The sequence below is a fragment of the Orcinus orca genome, chromosome 12, assembly GCF_937001465.1.
Source record: "Orcinus orca chromosome 12, mOrcOrc1.1, whole genome shotgun sequence".
Classification (NCBI taxonomy): Eukaryota; Metazoa; Chordata; class Mammalia; order Artiodactyla; family Delphinidae; genus Orcinus; species Orcinus orca.
Window position 1 is genome coordinate 66,661,632 of NC_064570.1, and position 26,838 is coordinate 66,688,469.

At 43.6% G+C, this 26,838-nt stretch overlaps 1 protein-coding gene and 1 non-coding gene across 3 annotated transcripts in view; one reads left to right on the forward strand and one right to left on the reverse strand.

The window, feature by feature from the left end:
- The first annotated feature begins 1,262 nt into the window (after positions 1-1,262).
- The window catches only part of RRAGD (Ras related GTP binding D), a 38,465-nt gene continuing 12,889 nt past the window's right edge, over positions 1,263-26,838 (forward strand). The window contains exons 1-5 of one of the 2 annotated variants that reach the window (XM_004264820.3): positions 1,263-1,760; positions 15,294-15,589; positions 21,026-21,225; positions 22,088-22,202; positions 23,002-23,144. In XM_004264820.3, the coding sequence (XP_004264868.1) occupies positions 1,625-1,760; positions 15,294-15,589; positions 21,026-21,225; positions 22,088-22,202; positions 23,002-23,144 (890 nt within the window). In that variant the 5' untranslated portion in view covers positions 1,263-1,624. Of the gene's footprint in view, positions 1,861-15,293; positions 15,590-21,025; positions 21,226-22,087; positions 22,203-23,001; positions 23,145-26,838 lie in introns of both variants that reach the window. The other variant, XM_033418818.2, reaches the window with a different exon arrangement.
- Positions 6,486-6,557, reverse strand: TRNAD-GUC (transfer RNA aspartic acid (anticodon GUC)). Its single transcript has one exon. It is a non-coding gene; the product is annotated as a tRNA-Asp (tRNA).

Below are 26,838 nucleotides of genomic sequence, written 5' to 3' on the forward strand. Positions count from 1 at the left end.
TCCACCTGGAAAATCCCAAAACCTCCTAGGAGGTGTCCGCATCCACCTTCAACACCTACAGCTACTACAAAATCCAGGACTGGAGTCATGATTTGCTAGACTGGGATTTCTTCCAGGGCATGAACACTGTTCTGAGCCTACGTGGAGGCCCGCACCCTCACCCCGTAGCCCAGCCCCCTGGCATAGGGTAGGTTCTCCATCCAAATTCCCTACCTAGGCAGCACCCTGGGGCCCCAAGAGCCTCCAGCCTGAGCTGCTTTCCTCCCCTTCTCCTCCCCCATACCACCTGCGGAGCTGCTGGCACCTGTAGAATCTGGATTATCCTGCTGGCCAGCTGGTTTATTTCTCATTGTGCTTGACAGAAGGAAGTTCATCCACGTGATTTTTTGCAGTATCCAGAAAGGGCGGGTACGGTATGTCCTGTGGTGAAAAGCTTGTGGAGGAATGCCGGTTTTAATCTCACCCTCACCCTGCCGCTAGTCCTGTCTCCCCGTCCACCGCCCCTCTCTCCCCCCCAAGAGCCTTGAAACGTTTTATTTTGAGATGTGGGATTTGGGATTACAGTCTGTTCAACAGTGAGACAGGAGGAGGTGGCTATGAATAGCCCCTTGGTGTGTTACACACCTGAGACCTTTGCCCAAACGCCGCAGAGGAATTATTATTCAGGCTAGGCAGCCACGAGGCATGTTATTTTTTCAGGAACATTTACAGCTGGGTAGGCCTGTTTAGCGAATGCGTCTGTTTTCTTGGTGGGAAGCACTTTGAACCGCAAACGCGCACTAAAAGGCAATTGCTATGGAGACTGCGCCGCCTGTGCGGCGCATATCTCTAGAGTTTTCTTCTCGGGGCGCTTCAGCATCCACGGGGTGTTCTAGGCACGCCGCTCGGAGAGGGGGCCTGGGCGCAGCAGTGTCCGGGGCGGGGGCAGCCCACTTGGGACTGGAACCCTCGGCCGGGACCGAAAGCTGGAGAAGGCCGCCCTGGGTAGTGTGTGTGTGTCGTGGGAGGGCGGGGAGAGGTTCTCCGGGTGCGCGGTACCCCAGCTCGCCCGCCTGTGCGGGGACCACGTGCAGGAGGGGTGCTTGGGGGCCCAGGGCGAGCAGCCGCGGTGGGTAACTGCGCCGCGTCCCGGGTCCCCGGGTGAGTGTCTGTGTGCGCTTCTGGGTGGGTGGAGGGGCCCGCGCCGGCCTGCTCCCGGTTGAGTGTGTGTGCGCGGCCGCGGCCCAGCGCCCCAGCGCCCCAGCGAGCGGTGCTCCCGGGAAAGCGCGCGCGCGCCCGTGCGGTGTGTGTGTGTGTGTGTGAGAGAGAGAGAGTGTATGACAGTGTGTGTCAGGTGACTTGGGTCACGCAGTCTCTCTCTCCCTCCTCTGGGGAGGAACTGCCGCGCTCTGGCTGACTCCTCCGTCGGCGGGCGGGCGGGGCAGGGGGGGCTCCGGGCGCGCTGCGAACGGCGGGACCCAGACCTGGACGCCGACCGCTGCGAGGGACGCGCGGCCCTCGCCTCAGCCCGCGAACCTCGGGACAAAACCCCAATTCAGAAATAGGTTGCGAGCGGCAGGCCGGGAGGTTTGGCGCCCCCCACCAGAGACCCCCGTCGCCCCGGGGACGGCCGGCCGTGGGCGCGATGAGCCAGGTGCTGGGGAAGCCTCAGCCGGAGGAGGAGGACGACGACGAGGAGGATGAGCTGGTGGGGCTAGCGGGCTACGGGGACGGGCCCGACTCCTCGGACGCCGAGCCGGACAGCGGGACGGAGGAGGGAGGTGAGCACCGGCTCCCCCGCTCGGCCCCGCGCCCCGAGCGTCCTCGGCCCGCACCCCCGCCGGGCCCGGCGCGCGGGCAGCTGACTTGGAGGGGATCCAGGCAAGCGGAGTTGGGGGGTGGGAGTGGGGAGGGGCGCCAGAGGAGCCGCGGCGAGATGCAAAATGGGGGAGCCCGGGTGCAGGCAGCGGAGCGGGGGCCGGGATCGGTGGAGAGGACGGAGAGGAAGCGTCTGGGCAGGAGGAACGCGCGCTCTCTGCCAGTTCCAGGGCCAGTACCTCCCCCACGCCTCACCCCGAGCTCTCCGCAGGGTCCGGGGGTTTGGGAGGGGAGGGGACCGCCCGGCGCGCCCTGGGATCTCTCCCTGCTTGCTGCTGTCGGAGCCGGGGTCAGATGTCGTGGCTAAAAAAGGCAGCCGGCGGCAGCGTGACTGGCAGGGTCGTCGGCAGCTGCGGGTGTCAGTCTTGCCCCGTGTCGCCGCGGGAGGGGTCCCGGGGCCGCCCAGGTCGGCGGAGGGATGCACCCAGGTGATAAAGGAGTCGCCGTGTGGCCGCGGGTATCCAGAGATCCAGGCAAATAAGGTTGTTAGGACACCTTATCTCTGCTCAGCGTCACCACCTGGGCATGGCAGCGCCTGCCCTGGAGTGAGCGCGGGGCGGGGGAATACGGAGCCACTCAGAAGCAAACTCTGTTTCCTGTTCAAGAAGCAGGATTTAGCAATTGTTCAGCCAGCGGGGGCTTCCTGCGTTTAATTCTTAAGGACTAAGGGAGTTGAGAGCTTTTTAGGATTCCAGAAAGGTTCATCTTTTTTGTTTCCCTCCAAATCGAGGAAAAAGTCCTTTATTGTAAGGTCTTTTGGAAAGGTCAAGTAGCGTGAGGCTGGTAAACATAACATCTAGGTGGAACTGTCAGCATCCTAAAGAAGGAACTAACTTTTAAAATGTTCACTTGGCAGAAATTGCATGAGGGATAAAAAGTACTTTCGTGACTGTTGATTTTAAAGAACTTTTATTGAAAATTCACTGGACTTGTTTTAAATTCTCCATACAAACAAAGCCTTTCTCGGGGGGGGGGTGAGTTTTCATTATTTTACGTATCGTGAGTGCTACTTTCAATTAATCAGAAGGGGAAGGTTGTTAACTAAACCTTGAGCCTGATAGATGAGAAAGGAGCTTTCCAAGTCGCCCTTTTTCATAGTGTCTGGTCCCCAGGGAGCATTTGTACTAATTCCCTATTTGCTTAAACTCGTGTGTGCACCTGTGCGCCTCTCTCTTCCGCACTCCCCATAACTGGTCCCACAGTCGAGCAGGTGGCCACATTTTTGTAGATGAAGGCTTTCAACCCTTTTGTTGGAGTCTCTAGGGCTACCTTTGGTGGTTAAATTGTTCAGTCGCTTCATTATTATTCAAATTGCGTTTGTTAGCCCCTCCCAGATTCTTCGGAGGCTCCGGAGAGATTCAGAATGGGGATGTATTTGCAAGGTATTTGAAACCGAAGACACACAACAGGGTGCAATTGTGATCCTCTTTGAAAAAAAGGAAAAGAAATAAGAGACCGTATATGGGTAGAAAAACCCTGTAATTTGATATTGTCCTGGGGGCCAGAGACTGGGTTCCAGGAAAAGCACGGGACCTGTTTGTTTATTCTGCAGTTCTTTAAGGGGACACTTTAAAATTTTGATTTGGGGCCTTGAAGTGAAATTAACGCTTTGGCTGAGGGGCGGGGATTTCCTGAACAAAGGGCTTCCCCAGATCTGGGTGTAGGATGCTCCCCAGTGCTCCTAACCCAGGGCAAACCCGCCTGTAAATGTTGCTTATGATTACTTTAGTAATAAAATCCTCCCTCGTAAGTTCTTGGTATCAAACTGAAATCTTGCTATAAAAGCCCTGAGTATATTTGTGTGGTAAGAAGAGCAAACATTACTGAAGCCTGGCCTTTCTCCACCTGGGCCTGCTGTGGATACGGTCTATTCTCTGAAGATTTCCTCCATTATCTTGGGCTGCTTTTCTTTCCATGTGTTGCTGGCTTTGATTTTGGGGTTTAGGCCTGAATGTAGAATCTCTATCAGAACATTCGCTTTCTAGAGTAGCAGATAGGCCCCTCAGTCAGCAGTTCTAGCAAGGACTGTCCCTGACACCTGTCATGCCAGCTGATATGGTCCTGGGGAGTCAGGATGGGGGTGGAGGCTGGGAGTTGTGACTTCTTGTGTTCCTGAGACAGCAAGGTGCCGCCAAATGGTCATCCCGATTTCTAATGGGCCCCGGGCACATGTTGCCTTATAACCCTGTGTTATTTGGGGTAAATTTTACATTTACTTACTCTCAAACTCAAGATGTGGAAAGTAGCAGGTGGGGAGGACTTATTTCCTCTGAGAAGAGATGTATATGGTGCACTTTGAACCATGAGCAAAGCATTTCTCTAATGAATTCCAAACCATCCTAATGGACTTGGTTTACTGCCTGAGCTTCTCGGAGACCTGGGGCTTTTTCCATGAGGTTCAGAAATCTACCCTGGTGGGTGGGATGCAGGCCTGACCAGCATTGCTGTGCAAAAGAATGCGATTAAAGGTGGGTAGTGTGATTCTTACTTCCTGTAGTCTTACAAGGAACCTCTGATCTTATTTTTAAACCGAGTGCCTTGTACCTTTTACCACATTGTGTTAAGGTTGAAAATGTAGTGCAGCTAAGGTGAGCCTTAAACTGCACTTTTTTGGCTTACGTTCCAAATTTTATTCATGAATAGCAGGCGTGTTCTTGAGCACTTTAGTTCTGTTAAGGACAGGTTTGGGCACTTCTCAACCCCCCCTTTCAGGGTCGTTAATCAGAGGTAAGATGAATCTCATCTTCAACCCCCATGCTCCAGATAAAACTCCAGAGAGAGGAGACAATAATTAAACCATTAAAAACAATTGCACCGAAAATATTGATTATTTTTAGACATATGGACTTTTAAGTTTTTATTAAATTACAGTTCTTTAAAAACTAATAACAAGGAAACCAATTAAAAGATCATATTTAGTCAGAAAGTGAAATTATTTTTTCCTGAAGTCCCTCCCAATTTTTTAAGTTTTTTTAAAAAATTAATTAATTTTGGGCTGCATTGGGTCTTTGTTGCTGCACGCGGACTTTCTCTAGTTGCCGCGAGCGGGGGCTACTCTTCCTTGTGGTGCACGGGCTTCTCATTGTGGTGGCTTCTCCTGTTGCGGAGCACGAGCTCTAGGCGCGCGGGCTTCAGTAGTTGTGGCACGTGGGCTCCAGAGAGCAGACTCTGTAGTTGTGGTGCACGGGCTTAGTTGCTCCGCGGCATGTGGGATCTTCCCGGACCAGGGCTCAAACCGGTGTCCCCTGCATTGGCAGGCAGATGCTTGAGCACTGCGCCACCAGGGAAGCCCCCCCCCGCCCTGACTCCCTGCCAATTTTTAAGGGAAATTTGGCTAAGACAGCTGCTCTGCCACAGTCCGGCTAAGTGCGGTCTTGTTTCCGTAGCAGCCTGTGCACTCTCTCAGGGTCTGAGGAAGTGACAGTTAGGTGGTCCCTGGAGGCACAGAAAATCCAGGGTCAGCAGGTGATCCTTCCCTGGTGGCTGGCTGTAAAGGCAGTCAATCTGGTGATTCACTTCTAATCATTAGTGTCAGCTTTTTTTTCTTAAAATAATTTTTAAAATTATTAGTGAAGTTACCTTCTCATTGTTTCTTGAGGGTAAGTAGAGAGAATTGTTCTTCTGATATCGAATCTGTGGCTCAGAGATGCCAGGGGACTTTCCTGCAGCCACAACATGGGCTAGAACTGAGCAAGGTTTAGGAGAGGGTCAGGTACATGGAAATGTAAGCCCCTTCCCTTGTAACTGTGCCTTGTCCAAAAAGAGTTGGGTTGACTGCAACCCTGGCTATAGCCAATCTCTTGGGTTTCCTTCTGGTCCTGAAAATACAGAGGTATATGTGTTGGAATAGATGGAAACACAGAATAGTTAAAAATGATGTGACCAAGGTCACGCCTGAGGCCCAAAGCTTATTCAGATACATATGGTTAGAGAGCGTATTTTTATATCAGATGTTTGTGAACATGTTTCAGTGATTCCTGGTATCATAGAATCTTGATTCTCTACTTTTATAAGAAATATCTCCCATTTTAATATTAGAACAGACCTGGGGTAGTCTAATGGAACAAAGAGGCAGAATCAGCAAGTTCTGGAGTTCTGGATAGGTGCTGTGCCTGAGAGTTCACCTGCTTTTTTCAGTCCCCCCAGCTCGCATCACTGTTGGTGGTACGATTTTACTTCCTATCACAATCACTTCTGTCCTGCTCATTTTTCTCACTTCTCTACTTCCTTTATTCTTGTATTCCTTACCTTTTTTTAAAGGCAACTTTTCAATTCTCTTTTAAAGAGGGCTTTAAAGCTGTCCTGCAACAGTGGCTTTCCCTGGTTCTGCTGTAATGTGCAAGACAGATGGGTTTTTCACTCCTGGCCTAACGCGCCCGGAGAGCTGGTGAACTTTCTCCTCTTGAGGATCTCTGGGGAAGACTCCAGCTCTGTTTCTCAGTGTGTAAAATCGAGGGCGACATAGAACCAACCTTGATCACACTCAGAGTGATCGTTTGGAGGAAAAAAAAAAAAAAAGCTCACAAGAACACTTTTCCCTTCTTGCAGAAACAAATCAGAACACATTAGAAACGTGTTTTTTTTCTTTTTTTTTTTTTGGCTGTGCCACATGTCTTATGGGATCTTAGTTCCCAGACCAGGGATTGAACCTGGGCCACAGCAGTGACAGTGCTGGGTCCTAACCACTGGACTGCCGGGGAATTCCCAGAAATGTTATTGGATGCTTATGTAAAGGAAATATTCACATATAGAATCATGTTTTTTAGTTTCCTGCCAGTGTGTTGTGAGAGGATTTCATAGAAAAAGATTAGGTCTTCACATATAAATAAAAAATCATCTTCAAAAACCTTTGTGCCGGGCTTCCCTGGTGACGCAGTGGTTGAGAGTCTGCCTGCCGATGCAGGCGACGTGGGTTCGTGCCCCGGTCCAGGAAGATCCCACATGCCGCGGAGCGGCTGGGCCCGTGAGCCATGGCCGCTGAGCCTGCGCGTCCGGAGCCTGTGCTCCGCAACGGGAGAGGCCACAACAGTGAGAGGCCCGCGTACCACACACACACACAAAAAAACCTTTGTGCCTTTGAAAATACACGTTCTGATTGCATTAAATTTTCCTTTCTAAGTAGTTCGTTAATCAAACGGACAGTGAATCTTCATGATTTTTGCATATTCTCTTATTAACAGTATTAGTATTCATATATTTAATTGCCACTTGGGTTGGAATTTCTTACTGGACTCCTGGCTCTTGAATGTGTAAGTAGTTCCATTGATCAGAAATGTAAAGGCCTACAGATAATGATGCAAATAGAACCAAACCAGGGGCCTCTTCCTAAAACCGTTAGTATGTAGAACCTTAAGCCTTTGTGGACCCCACAGAATACTAATAGCAAAGACATTCTAACTTTCCCTTAAGGCTGAGTGAGCCTCTCGCTGTGGTCACATTCCAAAAAAGACCTTCTCGTTACCTAGGCTTGGGCTGGGGAAAAAAAGAAGCCGTGTGTGTGTGTGTGTGTACACGCTGACAGCCTGTTAGATGAGGAAATAAAGGCTCATGGGCTCTGGGACATGTGTGGGCATTTACACAGCTGGTAAGTGGCCAAGCTGGGATTTGAACCCCAGTCTGGCACTATCACAGTACTTTTTCAACCATTCCATTTGCTACCACATTATCCTAATTCTTTTGTTAAATCTTTGTTTTATTTTCCAGTTTGGGATCTGTTCAAAGGCGTCTCATCTCTTGGAGAACTTTCCTAAATTATAATAGCTCTCAATTGTCTGATACATCAGAATTGATGAAATGCATTTCATACAATACCTTGTTCTCCCCAGGAAGCCAGGGCCAAGCCTGTCAGAACTGCAATTCCTTTTCCTGATTTCTGTTTCCTTCTTTGTTGTGAACATTCCCAGCCCACAGATCAGTCAGGTGTGGCCCCCAGGCAGCCCTGTCCCCAAGTCACGGATCCATCTCCCTTCCTTCCTTCTGACGTTTTTGACAGGGCTCTACCATTTCTGGGTTAAGTCATTAGCCTGCAGGTGTTAAAGGCTGACAGTGGCTCAGTTAAGTAACCCCTCCCCATGATCCTGCTCCTTGGGTGACTGAGTTTCCCTGGGCTTCCTGGCGGTCTAGTTAAAAAACTGAGCTATCTGGGAAATTTGGGTACGAACAGGATCCAGTGGAAGATATAGGTAAGGTGTGTTCAGTGCCCTGACCACAGTGGATAAGCTTCACCTGGGCATAAAGCTTATCCTCTTGATACCTAAATGCTGGGCTGGGCCAAAGTCAGGTGTGGAGTTTCTTTTTTAAAACTTCAGCTAATGTAGCTTCACATTCTGCTCAATCACTTTCATTTACTCATCCCAACCAGCGAACTTCTATTGAGTGTTTATCGTGGTAAACACCGAGGCCTCAGTTTTCACATCTGTGAAGGATAAATGTTATCAATTTGGGGATTAGAGATGACACTGTGTGCTATGCAGGTGCTTAGTAAATGGTAACGGCGGGTGATAAGCGGTTGGAGCGGGTTGGTTTGAGCCATTTCTTGGTGGCCGAGGCCAAAACCTCTCCAGTGTGCCCTCGCCCTCAGCCAACAAGATCAGGGGAAAAAAGGACCAATGGGGCACGGACTGCCTCAGCAAACTGCATTGCTGCTTTGTATTCATATTACCTTCTGAGGCCCCAGATCTTTTCCTCACCTGAGCCAAGGCCGACAGGCACCCCAGACTCAACACCTTCAAATCTGTGTTCAGCCTTTTTACCTTTATGAACTTCACGAACAGGTCCTTCTTCACTTGATCTTCCAGGTCAGGAACTTGGGGTTTCTTTCTCCTTTGTCCCCTATGTTCAGAGGATCACCAAGTACTACTGAGTGGATTTGAGCTTCTCATGAATCCATTCCATCTGCCCATTTCCACATGCTTCTCATTTGTGTTTCTAGAACAACCTAATTATTGTCAGGGAGGAAAAACTCTTAGGTTCTGGGTTGAAGTCCTGCAAATTAAACTGACAAATGACATGAACAAGGGAAAAGTAGGTTTAATTAAGTACTAATGCATGAGAGTTCACAAAAAATTCGACTTAAGGAGGTGGTTAGAATTTGGGGCTTATATACCATTTTAACAGAGGATGAGGAGGGGTAGAGGGGCACTTCTGGGAGAAAAAAATGACTTCAAAGGGAATGCGGGAAGGGGCACTTATGGAAAAACAAATCACTGGAAAGATAAATGGGCCCATAGGAGAAAAGGTGGGAGATAACGATAGTTTGGTGACAGTGTCTGTTTGGGTGTAGGGCTGACTTCTCTGTCTCCAAGAAGAGAAGATGAGAGTTGCTCCTGGGGAGGACATTTTTGACAGCTGAGTTCTTTTGGGAGGGTCTGCTCTAGGCAAATAAGGGACTTCAGGAACTCCAGTGCCTTTAGCTCAAAAAACTTTTTATTCCATAGTGGCTTATTGGTGTCTGTACACTGACCCCCTCTAAGGAAGTCTGTTTCTGGAGTGAGCTTCCTGATCATGTTAGTCTCCCCTTAAAATCCTTAGTGATTTCCTCATGGCTTGCAGAGTAAAATCCAAACTTGCATCTCATTCATGAGCTGGCCTGTTAGCTCTCTATAAATTAATTTATTCAATGATATTTATTGGGTTCACACCACATGCTACAATGTATTTTGTTTTTGTTTTTGTTTTTTTTGCGGTACGCGGGCCTCTCACTGTTGTGGCCTCTCCCGTTGCAGAGCACAGGCTCCGGTCGCGCAGGCTCAGTGGCCATGGCTCACGGGCCCAGCCGCTCCGCGGCATGTGGGGTCTTCCCGGTCCAGGGCACGAATCCGTGTCCCCTGCATCGGCAGGCGGACTCTCAACCACTGCGCCGCCAGGGAAGCCCGCTACAATGTATTTTGCCTGTGTATATGTGAGAGACAATAAACAAGTAAACAAACAAGATAAACAATATAAAGTAAAAAGATAATTTTGTATAGTGAAGTACTATGAAGAAGACACAGGGATATTAGGAAGTGACGGGACCCCATTGAGGTGAGAGGAGGTAAAATTGCCCCTGGGCTGAGTGGGAGGAGGAGCCGGGGGAGGCCTGGGGAAGCTTGCTGGACACAGGGAGGAGCGAGTCAGAGGGAGGAGGGAGGAGCGAGTTGAGGCCCTAAGGTGAGGAAGCAGAAGGCCAGTGTGGCTGCAGGGTAGGGAAGTGGTGGGGAGGATGAACCAGGCATGGGATGAGAGGGTAGCCCACTTAGGGCCTTTTGGGCTAAGAAGTTATTTGGATTTTATTCAAAATGCTGTGGGAAGCCGCTGGAGAGTGTGCAGGCTTTTCTTGTCTTTAAACTATGTTCCCTAAACTCCAGGAAGGCCACATCTCTTCCTGGCACGACCTTTCCCTCATTCATCTCTTTTATGCCTCCTCTCCTTTAAGACTCAGATGCTATTTCTCCAGGGAACCTTCTCGCTGAACCCATAACACCTAGATAGCAGTGCATTGTAGTTGTCTGTTCCTCTTGTCTGTTTTCCCCCCTAATCGCGAAGCAATGAAGCTTTTCTTTGTGTCTGCAGCCTCTGGCGCAGCCCTGTCGAACAGAACGAACACTTGGCAGACGTTCAGGGAACCTTTATGAAACAGGAACAAACTGCCCTCTTGTAAATTTCACCTCTCTCTGGCAACTTCCTCCAACCCCCCGCGGACACTTTTAAAGAGCCCTCTTTGGGGTCCCATGTCTAGTCCCAGATTCTCCTGTAGTTCCTTTCTGATTTGCCTTTAAAAAAAAGTACTAGCCCTTTTATTGCCCCTTTCAAAGCCGCTCTCATCCTTCATCCTCTTTAACGCTTTCATTTTTCTCAGGTGGTTCTTATCAAGCTTGAGCAAGCGCGTGATACTCAGGGAAATGTCATGGCGGGGTGGGATGAGGCAGCCCTCTGCAGGAGGTTCGGAGGCTGGGGTGTTTCCTTTTCTGATGGAAGCTCCTTGCTACCACTCCTCCGGTGGAAGGAGATCCTCTGAGAAACCCCACAGGGTTTCAGAAGTAGAGATATTTGAGAGAGTGAGAGAGAATTAGAAGGAAGATTTTTGCCAGTAGGCTTTTCTGCTGTAAGAAACCTCCCCTATTCAACAGCAGTGGCCTACAAACATTTTTGGCTGTGAGTCCACAATAAAAAATACGTTTATATTGGGAACCAGCACCCACCTACATATAAGTTAATGTAAAAGAGTTTCACTAGCAGTGTTTACTCTTCTTATGCAGAAGGCACTCTGATATTTTCTGGTCTCTTCTTTTGTCTCTGTTGCAGTTTTAGTACAGTGCCAGCCGATTGGTGGCTAAGGCCCTGGGTAAGGCCTCTAGCACATACCTGTCCTGCATCCTTGGGCAGGTTCCTTCTCCCAAGTTCCTCAGGTGTAAAACAGACTTGTACCTCCTCATTGCGTGGGTAAAGTTTGTAGAGATGTCTATGTCTAGCGAGGTCCCTGGCACACAGTATATTTCTGTACATGCTAGTTAAATATGACAAAATACATCTGCATGGGTGTAAGGGATCTCTACAGAGTTGATGGTCCTCTTGCTGATCTGACTCACTATTTCCCAGCTGTTTACATTTGGTGGCTCATGCCTCCAGCTGTGTGTATATATTATAGCTGTATGTGTATTTCACTTCCCGGCCACTCTATGTATGCAAACACATATACACACTCCCTCCCCTTTCCACAGTGGTCTCCATCACCTCCCCACTCTCCCAGGAGGAGGAGATCCAACCGCCAGGGCACCAGTGTCAATGATCATGCCACACAGAGACTTGCAGACCCTGCTGAAGAGAAGTTACAGTCTGCATCCACATCCAACAGTATACATTGGGAAGAAATAAAGACATTTTTATGTACTTAAATATTTTTGTAGTTGTACATAATTAAATGTGGTACCCCTATTTTATATCTTCTACTAGTTTGAGATACTTATCCTTATATTTTAAAAAATTGATACATAACTGGGCTTTTCTAACAAGGACCGTAGCATTCTCTTACTTACCTTTTGCCTACCTCTCCCTCACCAATCTCCCATGTCTACATTGTCTGGAATTTTAGTTTCTGATTTTTATTCAAAAATTTAAAATCAGGGACTTGCTGGGTGGCTCAGTGGTTAAGAATCCACCTGCCAATACAGGGGACATGGGTTTGATCCCTGGTCTGGGAAGATTCCGCATGCTGCGGAGCAGCTAAGCCCGTGCACCACAACTACTGAGCCTGTGCTCTAGAGCCCGCGAGCCACAGCTACTGAGCCCGTGTGCCACAACTGCTGAAGCCCACACGCCTAGAGCCTGTGCTTCACAACAAGAGAAGCCACTGCAATGAGAAGTCCACACACCACAACGAAGAGTAGCCCCTGCTCGCTGCAACTAGAGAAAGCCTGCGTGCAGCAACGAAGACCCAATGCAGCCAAAAAAAAAAAAAATTAAAATCAATACTTATTTCAATTCAATAGGTTTCAGTAAAATTTGTTTTCTATTGCTTGTTGCATTCCACTATATTTGAGTGTATTTTCTTCCAGGAGTGCATCCTTTTTTTAAAAAATAAATTTATTTATTTATTTTCATATTGATGATAAAATTTATTTTATCATCTGTGTTTATTCTGCTTTTCAATCCATATATCCTCCCCGCCCAACAGTTGTGTTTTTATTTCTAAGATCCATAAGGCCCTTTTTCATAACTGCTCTTATTCTGAAACTGTCTATTCTTGTTTCATGAATGCCATGTTTTCTCTGATCTCTGAGTATTTTAATTATACCTGAAAGTTTACTCTGACTCCTGTATAACTCTGCTTCTTCAGGTATACATTCTTCCATTTGTTGAGTCTGTATTCTCTTCTATAATCTTGTCTTTCCTCAAATATTTGGCATTTGAGGAAATGTCTAGAGGGAGGATGGTGGTGCTGCTTCCACCTCTTGAACTCCACACACATTGCAGTGAGGAAGGTCAGAGTACTTGGAGGGGGTACTGTGGGTGCTTCCTGTTCCTTCTGGGCATCAGTGCCTCTAGGACACTGCCCTGCCTCTCATACCTACACTCCTACATTCAGTGCTTACACTTGGAGGATAGTCTAGTGTGTAGTCTAGTGTGTATGTAGGTGCAGAGTTTATCTGCTTGGCTCTTCTCACTATGATTCTCCAAATAACAACCCTGTTGGTTGTTTTCATGTCCTTTGCTGTTTGAGCTTCCAGTTCTACCTTTTCCTGCAGAACCCTACCATTCATAATCAAGGGCTGCAGGTTCCCCCTTCCATCTGATCTTTGTGTTTCTTAGGGATTTCTCAGTAATTTGTCAATTTTGAGTTCTCTCTTTGGTCTCAAGCTCAGCTATCCGTGTTTATTTGTTCATCTATTTATTTATTGTTCATACCTTTTCTATTGTGCTTAGGGATTCAGTATGGGAAGGGGAGACTGACATGTTCTTAGTCTGATATTTTTGCAACTGGAAGTCCTGTTTTCTTTTTCAGTTCATGTCCTGCTTTTGCTAAGATTGACTTGTAATGATAGTACTGCAAGTATAGCGTATAATCCCTGATGAAGAAGAAGAAAGCTGGTGATCTTTTGGGTGGTTTAATTCCACATCACTCTGTCTAGGGCATATCATCTGCAATTTGTTGAATTGGGTTAAGTTGAATGGGGAAAGTGTGTGTGGGTAGGATGGGAGTAAAATGTTGCTTATAGTGGAATAGTGTCTGTGTACAGCTACTTACTTTTTCTTTATTCATTTACTGTTTTACCTGAAATTTATGTATTTCCCTGCACCTATTGTAAAGTGAAACATCAAAATATTATATATAGTAAATGAACTTTCCTAAGATTCTATCAGGTAGTAACCTGTGTTTTAGATAATTGTAGAACTTCAGGAAAAATTCTTAGTTGCAATAGGGAAATAAATCCAGTCTGTACTGGATTATGCTTAGATCAGGACCAGGGTCTGAGAAAGACATAATGAGGTGTAGCTCAGAAGGAAACAAAAAAGAAATGTAGAAAAATATATGTATATTTATTTTCCTATATTCTGCCTTTTTTCTTAAAATGTTGGTTTCTTTTCTTGATCTTTTTCCAAGTTTCATACTGGGTCTTTTATTTTTCTTTACTTATTTTTTTGGGTCAGTCATGAAGCCTTAATTCCAGAACATTTTTATCACCCCAAAGAAAACACATACCCATTAAGAGTCACTTCCAATTTCCCCCTCCCTCTAGCCCCTGGCAGCCACTAAGTACTTTCTGTCTTTATGGACTTGTCTATTGTGAACATTTCATGTAAATGGAATCAAACAATATGTGACCTTTTGTGTCTGTCTTCTTTCATTTAGCATAACATTTTTGATGTTCATCCATGTTGTGGCATGAATCAGTACTTCATTCCTTTTCAATGGCTGAATAATATTCCATTATATGAATATACAACATTTTGTTAATCCATTTATCAGTTGATGGCCATTGGACTCTATCTACTTTTTGGCTATTATGAATTGTGCTGCTGTGAACATTCATGTACAGGTTTTTGCTTGGACATATGTTATTTCTTTATTCCTAGGAATAGAATTGCTGGGTCATGTGGTGACTCAAATGTTTAACCTTTTGAGGACCTGCCAAACTGTTTTTCAAAGCACACCATTTTACATTATCACCAACAGTTTAAGAGGGTTCCCATTTCTCTACATCCTCACCGACACTTGTTATTGTCTGTCTTTTTTATTTTAGCCATCCTAGTGAGTATGAAGTGGCATCTCATTGTGGTTTTCATATGCATTTCCTTATGGACTAATGATGTCGAACATCTTTTCATGTGGTTATTGGCCATTTGTGTATCTTTGGAGAAATGTCTATTTAAATCCTTTACACATTTTTTATTGGCTTATCTTTTTATTGTTGAATTGTAAGAGTTCTTTATATATTCTGGATACTAGACCCTTATCACATATATTATTTGCAAATGTTTTCTCCCATTCTTTGGGTTGTCTTCACTTTTTTGATAAGTGTCCTTTGAAGTTTTAAATTTTGATGAAGTCCAAAATTGTTTCTTTGTTTCAAACAAACATCTCTTTAGTGCAGAGACTGATGATCTGGGCAAAGAAGGACCTTGCTCTGGAATGCTAAGACTGGATTCTCTCCCCCCATAGTCTGCTCCAGGAAACCTCTGCGCTTCACACTCCAGAGTCCCTGCACGTGATGGGGAATATCCCAGGTTTTCTGGCCCTCTGAAATTGTGTGAGAGGTGGTGATGCAGCATTTTTCAGGGTTTTGCACTTTCTAAGAGCTGGCCCCTCCATGAGCAGGGTGATGGAGTTAGCGCTCTCTGTATCTGGAAATGTAGCATTGTCTGTGGATCATAAATCTCATCTGAGGCGGAAGTGAAACTCATCTCATTAACCGCTGTGACAGCATCTCACCCTCGTTCTTGTTTTGTGGTTTCTCCAGTTCTGGACTTTAGCGACCCCTTCAGCACGGAGGTGAAGCCGAGGATCCTGCTCATGGGCCTGAGAAGGAGTGGCAAGTCATCCATCCAGAAAGTTGTCTTTCATAAAATGTCTCCCAACGAAACCCTGTTCTTGGAAAGTACGAACAAGATCTGCCGGGAAGACGTTTCCAACAGCTCCTTTGTTAATTTTCAGATTTGGGACTTCCCAGGGCAGATTGACTTTTTTGACCCTACCTTTGACTATGAGATGATCTTCCGGGGGACAGGAGCACTGATATTTGTCATAGACTCCCAGGTAAGGCTCAGTCTCGGGGTACAGTGGGACTGTAGCCCCCTGCCCCAGGCAGCCCCTTCTTGCAAACAAGTTCCTTTGCAATCACTTTGGTTTGGTTTTTAGAGTCAGGAATAGGACTTTTTACCTGACTAGCATTTCTCAGTTGGGACTCTCAGGCTTTGCAAAGGGGAAAAGGCTCCCTTCACGCAGCCCTGACCAACATGCGATGTTCGGGAACTGTGTGCTCTCAGCAAACCCTAGAGGAAACCTCACAGATGGGGGGCAGGAGGGACCACCGTGCAGGTCAGTGACACCAACGATATGTCCCCCCCTCTGGTACTCTTGGCAGACATCTATAAAAGATCACAAGTTCTCTATAACAAAAATACATATATATCTACATTTCAAAATGTTTACTATTTCCTTTGAAGATAAAGTTCTAAGGGTGAACATTTTTCTTCTGAAGCATTATTGTAATTACTACTAGTACACAATTACAGCAGCATGACTAGTATGTATTTTATAGGTAACTAAATACAAAATGTAAAATTTGAGATAATATTTTTTTTCCACTTAATTCATGTATTATGCTTGACTAAGACAGGATTTGGCATCAATTCTTTTTTTGTTTGTATAGCTGTTAAGTACTGAGAAAACTTGTTCACATAAGGTGGATATGGGGTGAGTTTTGTTCTAGCATTCACTCAATTGTTTAACTCCTTCTAAGTTATATCCCCTAAATTACCCAATTTTCTATCACAAAAATATTATTTTTTCATAGTTTATCAGTAGACATCCTGATTGTGTCCTCCTTTAACTTTGCTGAAAGCAAAGAATTGGGAGCCCCTTGACTGGTGAAGAACCGTATTATCACCCAGGCATTGCTCACTTTATTGGTATTCAGACCAGCCTTCTGAATGGTCTCTTTGGCACTCTGGGTTTTTAAGACCCTGGGCCTTTCTCCTGTGAAGTATGGGCAGAGCTGGTGGTTTAAGGGGAGGAGGGGAAGGGAAGCAGCAGGACCACAGATGCATCTCCAGCAGGTCAGTCTTAGCAAAGAGCACAGGTAGCAGGACTGGGACCTTGACATTTACGTTCTTCAAACTCTCCATGTGCAGGGACTCTTAGAAAGTGTCCCCAATGGGTGGCCCAGCCCGAAGGCCCTCCTGAGGGCTCTCTTTTGTAACTGTGGGGGAATAAAAGGCAACAAGTCCTGCAGGAATGCCCTAAGCCAACTCTAAGCTCAGGTCTCAACGTTTCCCTGCAACTGTGGACCTACAGTCAGACAGGTAGGGCCAAGCACTCCCAGCCCTTCAGGAGCCCAGTGGTGTTAGGGAGGAAGGGCTGTGAAGACCCTTAGTAATAATGGTTCTGAGCCCACTCTTAGAAAACCATTCTCAGACAAGACTACTCATGCCTGAGAGTATCATAAATTCATTCATGGAATGAGGTGCCTGTTTAATATAAAAATGAAATTTTCAACTCAGCCTTTTAGTTTCAAGGGACTGCATGGTGAACTTGTGGAGCTGTAGTAGCCCTACCCATGGGTAAGTAGATTCCAACCCTGACTCATCACTTCAAGACAATGGCTTAGGAATACTTCCTTCAATACAGTATTGTACATACATAGCAATTTACATTTATGGAATTTGAATTTCCAGTGCACCTCTATCTCAGGTGTTTGTAATATGGCTAAAATAGGCATACTTGCCTGTTTATTTTTCATTGTTTGGGGTATTTTTATTGCTTCAGAGTGATCCCCTTTTTATGGTTGGTTTGTTTTATTGAAGTATAGTTGATTTACAATATCATGTTAGTTTCAGGTATACAGCACAGTGATTCAGTTATATATATATATATTTTTATATATATATATATTTATATATTTATATTCTTTTTCGGATTCCTTTCCCTTATAGGTTATTAACAAATATTGAGTGTAGTTCCTTGTGCTATACAGTAGGTCCTCGTTGGTCATCTATTTTATACATAGTAGTGTGTATATGTTAATCCCAAACTCCTAATTTATCCCTCCCCCTGCCACTTGCCTATTTTTATTTTTTATTCATTTATTTAGCCTATTTTTAAATTGGAACTGTAATTTGGTTTTAATTTTACCTGAGCATGAAAAGTGGACCTTCGATTGTGGTTGGTAAATGTGTTCTTTGTTTTAGTTTGTTTCTCGGTTTGTTGGGTCTTGTTTTGGCCGTAGGGCGGACAAAGGTATAAGAATGAGAAATACATCTTTTTAAATGACACTTTTTAAAAGGTAGAAAAAAACATTGTTGAGAGTTGTCATTTACTAAAAATAAGGAATCGTTAAATAAGCAGTTTCCAGAATTTGCCTAATAGGCTTTTCTACTGGAAGCAGCTGATAACAATCACATTTGGGGGAATCTTTACTTGATGCGACTGCAAGCACTAAACAAAACCAAACTTGAGGGAAGTGTCTCGGCAACTCTTGAATGTCACTGCCTTCATTTCTAAGCAGTGCTATGTTCGTCTGACACCTCACACTTTTTTATTTTTTGCTTGCGAATTCCTCACAACCACGGAATTGCCAGATAAATATATCACCAAGGAGAAAGTGTGTCCTCACAGAATGTTGTAAAATAAAAGAGAATGAAAGCATCAAGAGTAATTTCCCGTGAGCTCCCCGTGTGACACTGCCAGCCCCCTGGCACGGCCCACAGAAAGGACCTCATCTCCAGGGCCACCCTCGGCCCCCGGGAGCCATTTCACATGTGCCTGGGATCCAAACTAGAGTGTCGGCTTGACCCACGTTGGTGATTGTGACCTGCCTCTAATTCCTAGATCTAATTTTGGAATAGAAACCAGGCAGCGTATTTTTCCTTGTTTAAATTGGTTGTAGAAGATAATAGCAAACACAGTAGAAGAAAAATCATTCACAATCCCTCTGCTCTAATAAATCAAGTCTTTTGTTTCTTTTCATGTCATTTTTAGCCCTTATAGATCTGTACCACTTCCTCAGTTTGTTGGTAATCAGACTATTTTATATGCTTGGCAGGGAGGTTAGAGGAGTGATTTCTAATCTTTTGAGACTGTGATAACACTCTTGACTTTGGCTAGTGTTCTCACAGACATGTGCCCTGAACTCCTCTCTTCTGTTAAAGACATAAGGAATAACATTTTTTGAAGTGTAATTTACATGCAATACATTGCACTCATTTTAAATACACAGTTCAACAAGTTTGACAGATACACCTCTAACCACCTCACAATCAAGATACAGAATGTTTCCCCCACCCTGAAATCTTCTTTGTGTCCTTTCTCAGACGGCCCCCAAGACCCCAGCCCCAGGCAACTGCTGATGAGATGTGCTTCCTTTCTCTGTAGACTAGTTCGCCTTTTCTAGAGTTTCTGTATGTGGAATTGTACAGTATGTGGACTTTAGTTTTTATTTGAGATATTGTAAGGTATTAAAAAAGTGCTACAAATTATTAATCTGGAATTTTTCCAAAATGCTTAATCTGCTATCCCAGTGTCCAATATTTGTTTTTCATTTTAAACAACTCTTTAGAGTACAAAGGATGAGGACTCCGCTTGATCTTTGTCTCTCTTCATAGTTTCCTATTAGTATCTTTAATATTTTGATTTATCTAAAAACTAGGGATACATTTTTATTAATTTAATTTGGGGAATACAAGAATGCCTAAAAACATCCCCTGTTTTATTGACTTTTCTGTATTTGTCCAGGTTTGGAGTCAGAATTGGCAGGGGGCGGTGAAAAGTCCTTTAAATTCTGTCCTGAAGATCCCTTTCTTCAGGATCTTAGTTCCCCCCAGGGATTGAACCCGGGCCCATGGCAGTGAAAGCGCCCCCAGGGTCCTAACCACTGGACCACCAGGCGATTCCCCCCTTTCCTTTTTTTGCTGGAAAAACAAGACCTATTCACACCCTTCAAGTTGGCAATAATGAAGAGACCTGACAACGCTGGGTGTTGTTGAGAGTCTGCAGCATCAGGGGCTCTTACACATTATCTAGTCAAGTTCAAGGTGCTCATTCCTATGACCCAACAAGCCTCCTTTCAGGGTAAGCCCTAAGAAACTTGCAGACAGGCACAGAGATGTGTGCGTGAGATTGGGCACATTGTCATCATCATCTGAACTAGCACATAACTGGAAACATTCTGAATGTTCATCAGCTGGCAAGTGAGCGATAAATTTTAGACCATCCATACGATGGAATTTTACAGAGTAGTTAACAGGAATCATGCACTAGAGTATGTGCTTCAACAAAGGTGATTCTCACTGACATAATGTGAGTGGAGAAGGCAAACTGTAATCCACATGCAAGTTGATATTTCTGTAAAGTTTTAAGCAATGTAAATGAATTCTGTATGTTGTTCAGTGATCCATATGTATGCAGTAATGTATAAAGACATAAGTGATGATACAGGCAGAAGTCAGGATAGTGGTTACCTCTGGAGGGTGTGGGTAGAGTGATGGGATAGGCTGGGAGGATGGGGAGAAACATACAAGGCTTCAGTGTCTAATGTTTGATTTCTTAAACAGAGAGATGCATACACAGGCATTCATTACATTATTACATAGGTATCATCTGTAGGAAGGAGAAAAAAATAGTGTTGTGTTATTTGGGGCAATTACTCTAGACCAGGGGTCAGCAGACTTTTTCTGAAAAGGGCCAGATGGTAATTATTTTAGGCTTTGCAGGCTGTGCTGTCTCTGAGGAGTTTCCACAGAGGAAAACCATTCAGCTCTGCCACTGTACCCTCAAAGCAGCCATAGACAGTGTGTAAACAAATGAGTGTGACTGTGGTCCAATAAAACTTTACTTACAAACAATAGGTGGGCCCAGTTTGGCCCGAGGGCCATGGTTTGCTGACCTCTGCTCTAGATCAGTGGTTCTTAAATTTTTTCCTCCTGGCTCCTTCCCCATCTTCCCAGTGATCCCTATCATGTTTTCATCCCTGCTTGTTCATTACATTTCACCAAGAGACTCAGAATCCTGGAGGGACAGTATTCCAGGGAAGGTCCTGGATGGTGTGTGGTCATTTTCAATACATAAAACTGCAACTCTGACCTTTGTGACTGTCATCAAGCTAAATCATAACTGTATTTTTCTGGCCTTTCTTTTTCATTTCTTTGTTAACAAAACTTAAGTTTTCAGTCTTGAATTCTATGAAACAGCTTTTATGTGGGCATTTGCAAAATATTTTGGGAGGGGGTTGTAAGATTAACAGTGTACGTGGAAGAGAAAAACTGGAACCTGTAAGGTGATGGATTGGTTCATTAGCTTGACTGGGGGATCCTTTCACAATGGGTACAGATGGGTACACAATGGTACTAAAACATTACGTCGTCACCTTAATACATGCAATGTTTGTCAGTCATACCTCAGTAAAGCTGGGAGGGAAGACTGTATGTGGAAGGGAAGCAAAGCAGCCTCCCTGACAGGAGTGTGCTTTGTTCCCAGGACGATTACATGGAGGCCCTGGCCAGGCTCCACCTCACGGTGACCAGGGCCTACAAAGTGAACACCGACATCAACTTCGAGGTGTTTATTCACAAAGTGGATGGTCTGTCAGATGATCACAAAATTGAAACCCAGAGAGATATTCACCAGAGGGCAAATGATGACCTTGCAGATGCTGGATTAGAAAAAATTCACCTCAGGTGAGAACAGAAACCCATCAGGGATCATTGGGGTCCAGAGCCATCAGGAGTGGTTTGGCCCGGACTGTCATTTAGAGTCACAGAGCCCTGCTGTGTACCCTGTTTTGTGCTGTAGACATTGGGGTAGTATTTGGGAAAAGCAAGCTTTGCATGTGCCAACTCTAATCTTTGGGAAAAGCGGTGGGGTTTTAAAAAAATTTTTTGGACCAAAGGTCAAAGCTAAGGTTCTTTCCCCCCTATGAAAAACACATAGGAGAAAACCCATGAACTTCATCCAGGAAGTCAATCGATACTGAAGTTTACTGTTATAGATAGTATCTATAATCATAAGTAAAGGAGTCCTCTGAAAATAATTCAAATAGAAATATTCACAGAGGAAAGCCATGGCTCTAATTTTTGTGGGGTAGTATATATATGCATCATTCATTTTGCAAATTGGAAAAATGGAAAGATTAGATGCTTTAGTATCAATAACGTAACTGTTATTAACATGAGAGGTGTGTATAAAGATGATCTGGTGTGGATTCTCTTGCAGAATGTAAGGATGCTGATATAGGCATATATGGCTGCATTTTTAGTATATGTGCTGCCAAAGCAAGCACGTGGGCTGCATTTTTAAGCCTCCTGTAGTCCAGCCAGTCAGCAGATCAGAATGGGCACAGTTCTTGCTTTGGGGAGTTGGGCAGGAATGTCTTGTTAAGACATGTTCATTTTTTTTACTGAGGTTGTTTTGAATTCTGAAGGGGGCTAGAATGTGTGTGCAGTAAATACAGAAGGCATGATTCTGGTGTTATGACATAGCCTGAACAGTCTATTCCTCAGTCAGAGGTAAAAAGTGATGAAATATTGTTTCTTCTTTCAGCTTTTATCTGACAAGCATATATGATCATTCAATATTTGAAGCTTTTAGCAAAGTGGTTCAGAAGCTGATTCCACAACTCCCCACCCTGGAGAATTTGCTAAACATCTTTATCTCAGTAAGTAAATAATACTGTCCTGTTAGAGTCATTTGCGGAATTTAAGAATAACATTGCAAGAGTGAAAATGATCTTATTTCCACTTGCTCTTACAGCACTTCAAGTTCACTGAAATATTATTTTTGAAGATTGCGCCTATGTACTGTTTTAGGGCCTTTAAAATGTAACTGCCAAAACGATTCCTGTACTTCACTTGTGTAATCGGAATGTTTATTCAAGTTGTAGGCAATCATTCAATGTTAATGGAATCCTACCAGAGTTTGGGAGCATAAAAGTTGGTTTTGGCTATAAGATATATACTGTTGAATTTTTAAAAATATGTTTAACACTGTGAATGATGTGCTGTCCGGCTGAGTCCTAAACACCACCACGTCAAGTCAAACTTCACAAAATAGAATTAAGGCAGACCTTTGGTTGTATTCACATTGATTCTCACTGCACAATTTTGAGTTTGTTTGTCTAGATTTTTTAAATCTGTTTTTAAATTTAAAGTTTTTAAAATGCTTTTTTTTTTTACTTGGCCTTTTTCCTAACTGCAGGTACATTTCTAAGAGTCAGGAAACACTACTTAATTTGTTTACCTAAAGTAAATAATTCGTGATAATTCCAGTTTTCATTTCTTGTGCAAATCCATTATAAAGAAGTTTATGACAATGAGGTTTAAATTGTAATAAAATGGAACAACCTAAATTTTTGCTGGTTCATATTTGAGACTGAGGATGGCATATCGTTTTATGTAACCATGACATGCTCTGCAATCAGCTGTCCCTTTAAGGCCGCATCTCCTTTTCTGTTTCAGAATTCTGGAATTGAAAAGGCGTTTCTCTTTGATGTGGTCAGTAAGATTTACATTGCAACTGATAGTACCCCTGTGGATATGCAAACCTATGAGCTCTGCTGTGACATGATCGATGTGGTTATCGACATTTCTTGTATTTATGGGTAAGTAGAACATTCTGAAAGGCTACAATTGAGCCATACTTTTCTTTCATAACTTTTGAGAATTTTGCATTTACTTATTTGATCTTAATACTTTTGTTTGAAATGACAGATCTATAAATACACCATTTCGTATGTAATAATAATAACAAAACATTATTGAGTAAATGCCTGGCATTATGCTAATAATTTCATTGCCCACATTATTATCATTGAATTCTCCACTGTTCCTCGAGGCAGGAATTACTATCACCATCTTATAGATGGGGCACTGAGGTCCAGAGTGGTTAAGTTTCTAACCCCTGCTCACACTGTCAATAAGGGACAGAATTAGTATTGTATTTGAGCTCAAGTCTGATACGTTCTTCCTCTACTGAAAAATCTGTTGTCATATCATAATGTATTTACTTGAGGGAGACCACTAGGATCCTTGGATTCTACATAAATATCTCATGTTTACCACAGTTTTATTATTTTCTTCATTACATGAAATAACTGCTGAGTTGTTTGTTTTTCCAATATAGTTTTGATTGTCTTCTATGGTGGATAGCAGAGAATTATTAAAGTAAGCAAACAACATTACCTGCTTATTATTATTATCTTATATTCTTATAAAACAGAACTTCTTGTACATTTAAAATAATATAAAATAAACAGGCATGGGGAAAATTGATTCTGTTACCAGACATAGAAATAATTCCACATAATTGTGAATTTGCTGAATTCAGGGTGTTTTAGAGTGAGTAGGTGTGACCTTGTATGTCTATCTTATTAAGGCATCGCGTTGTTGCTGCCTTGTATTCATATTGAATCTCACATCCTCACACACCCATTGATGAGATAAAGCTTTCCTTCATCTTCCTCTTTACTCACTGGCTGTGACTCGCTTTACACAGCCTCCTCTGCCAGCTTCTGGGCGAGCCTCAGTCTTACCATTTCTCTTCCATTCAGTTTAGACTCTTTCTGTTAACTGTTATACACACATGAACACCCACAGTCCCTTCCCTTATGAAACAGGGAAAGTGATTCTTACCTCACAGGACTGTAGTGAGGATGCAATATCATTAGGCTTCCCCTGGTGGACCCTGGATAGCTGCCATTATAATTATTATTAATTATTGTTATTCTTACTAAACACTGCCACCGCCTTTAGAAATAGACCTTATTTTCCACGATCGCTGCCCTGCAGTATTCTCTTGTTTTTAAACTCTAAGTGGATGACCTTGAAATAGTCATGGAAGCTGAAACTACCCTGATTACAGTCTAGATGGCTGTCGTAATCAAATACAATGAACAACACAATTAATCTGGCACATGTTTAATGATATGCATAATCATTATTTTGCTATATGGTAATTAGACATAAGTGGTAAGTTGTTCATATAAATGATGTTAATCAGAGTTACTTTTATCCAGCTAAAACAAACACGGGGAGGGAGGGGTTGGGCGGAGGAGGGAGCAGGGCCTTGCTGGTAGATTGCTTTTCTGTTGCCGAGTGCAGTGTTCCTGGGAGCCCGCCCGGTTCAGTAAGAACCGGTCTGGGTATGGGTCACAAATGGGGCGTGAGTTCTGGGGTTTCTTGAGACTGTTTGCTGGAGCAGCCATGAGCCAGCCCGTGTGGCCTGCAGGGAGTGGCCGGGGATGCATGCCCGGGAAGCAGGCAGCCCTGTAATTGGAGACCTTAGAAGCAGGTGACCTGGTCTGCTCAAGAATCTCAGCTGGGATTCTGAAAACGTATACACAGTTTCAGATAAGGGAAAAGGTACAAGACGTGCTCCTTTGCCTATAAAGGAAGGATACATAACTGATTACATCAGTGGCTTCAGAGGGCTCAGTTTTGATCATTAAGGCCATATTAATAATGATCATAGCAGTTAGCATTTATTGTGCATTTTATATGCTCTCAGCACTGTGCTTAGCACTGTATATGTATTATTTCATTGCATTAGGAAACTTTGAGGTAATTATTGTTCATGTACAGTTGAGGAAATTGAGGCTCAAAGAAGTTACTCAATTTGCCCAAACTTATACGATAAATAAGAGAGCTGGGATTCAAACCCAAGTCATTTGTGTTTGCAGGCAACACCTTTTCGTAAATAGACCAATTTATTTATTTAACTTTTTATTTTGAAAAAATTCCAAATCTATAGAAAATGTGCAAGAATAGTACAGTGAACTCCTATGTACCCTTCACTGGGATTCACCAATTTTTATCAGTTTGCCATATTTGCTCTTTCTTTCTTTTTCTAATACAGTTGACCCTCCATGTGGGTTCCATATCCGCAGATTCAACCAACCAGTGGATTGAAAATATTCAGGAAAAAAAAACCAGAAAATGCCAAAAAGCAAAACTTGAATGGGCTGCATGCTGGCAACCATTTACATAGCATTTACATTGTATTAGGCATTATAAGTAACTTAAGGATACTTAAAAGTGTATGGGAGGGAATTAATTGATATTTGTAGGACATTCCATCCAAGAACAACAGAATACACTTTCTTCTCAAGTGCTTATGGAACATTCTCCAGAATAGATCATATCTTGGGTCACAAATCAAGTCTTGGTAAATTTAAGAAAATTGAAATTGTATCACATATCTCTTCCAACCACAATGCTGTGAGAACAGATATCAATTACAGGAAAAAATCTGTAAAAAATACAAACACATGGAGGTTAAACAATACACTACTTAATAACCAAGAGATCACTGAAGAAATCAAAGAGGAAATCAAAAAATACCTAGAAATAAATGACAATGAAAACACGACAACCCAAAACCTATGGGATGCAGCAAAAGGAGTTGTAAGAGGAAGGTTTATAGCAATACAATCCTACCTCAAGAAACACGGAACATCTCAAATAAACAACCTAACCTTACACCAAAAGCAATTAGAAAATGAGAAAAAAAGCCCCCAATGTTAGCAGAAGGAAAGAAATCAAAGATCAGATAAGAAATAAATGAAAAAGAAATGAAGGAAACGATAGCAAAGATCAATAAAACTAAAAGCTGGTTCTTTGAGAAGATAAACAAAATTGATAAACCATTAGCCAGACTCATCAAGAAAAAAAAGGGAGAAGACTCAAATCAATAGAATTAGAAATGAAAAAGGAGAAATAACAACTGACACTGCAGAAATACAAAGGATCATGAGAGATTACTACAAGCAACTCTATGCCAATAAAATGGACAACCTGGAAGAAATGGACAAATTCTTAGAAAAGCACAATCTTCTGAGACTGAACCAAGAAGAAATAGAAAATATAAACAGACCAATCACAAGCACTGAAATTGAGACTGTGATTAAAAATCTTCCAACAAACAAAAGCCCAGGACCAGATGGCTTCACAGGCGAACTCTATCAAACATTTAGAGAAGAGCTAACACCTATCCTTCTCAAACTCTTCCAAAATATAGCACAGGGAGGAACACTCCCAAACTCATTCTACGAGGCCACCATCACCCTGATACCAAAACCAGACAAAGATGTCACAAAGCAAGAAAACTACAGGCCAATATCACTGATGAATATAGATGCAAAAACACTCAACAAAATAGTAGCAAACAGAATCCAACAGCACATTAAAAGGATCATACATCATGATCAAGTGGGGTTTATCCCAGGAATGCAAGGATTCTTCAATATACGCAAATCAATCAATGTGATAAACCATATTAACAAACTGAAGGAGAAAAAA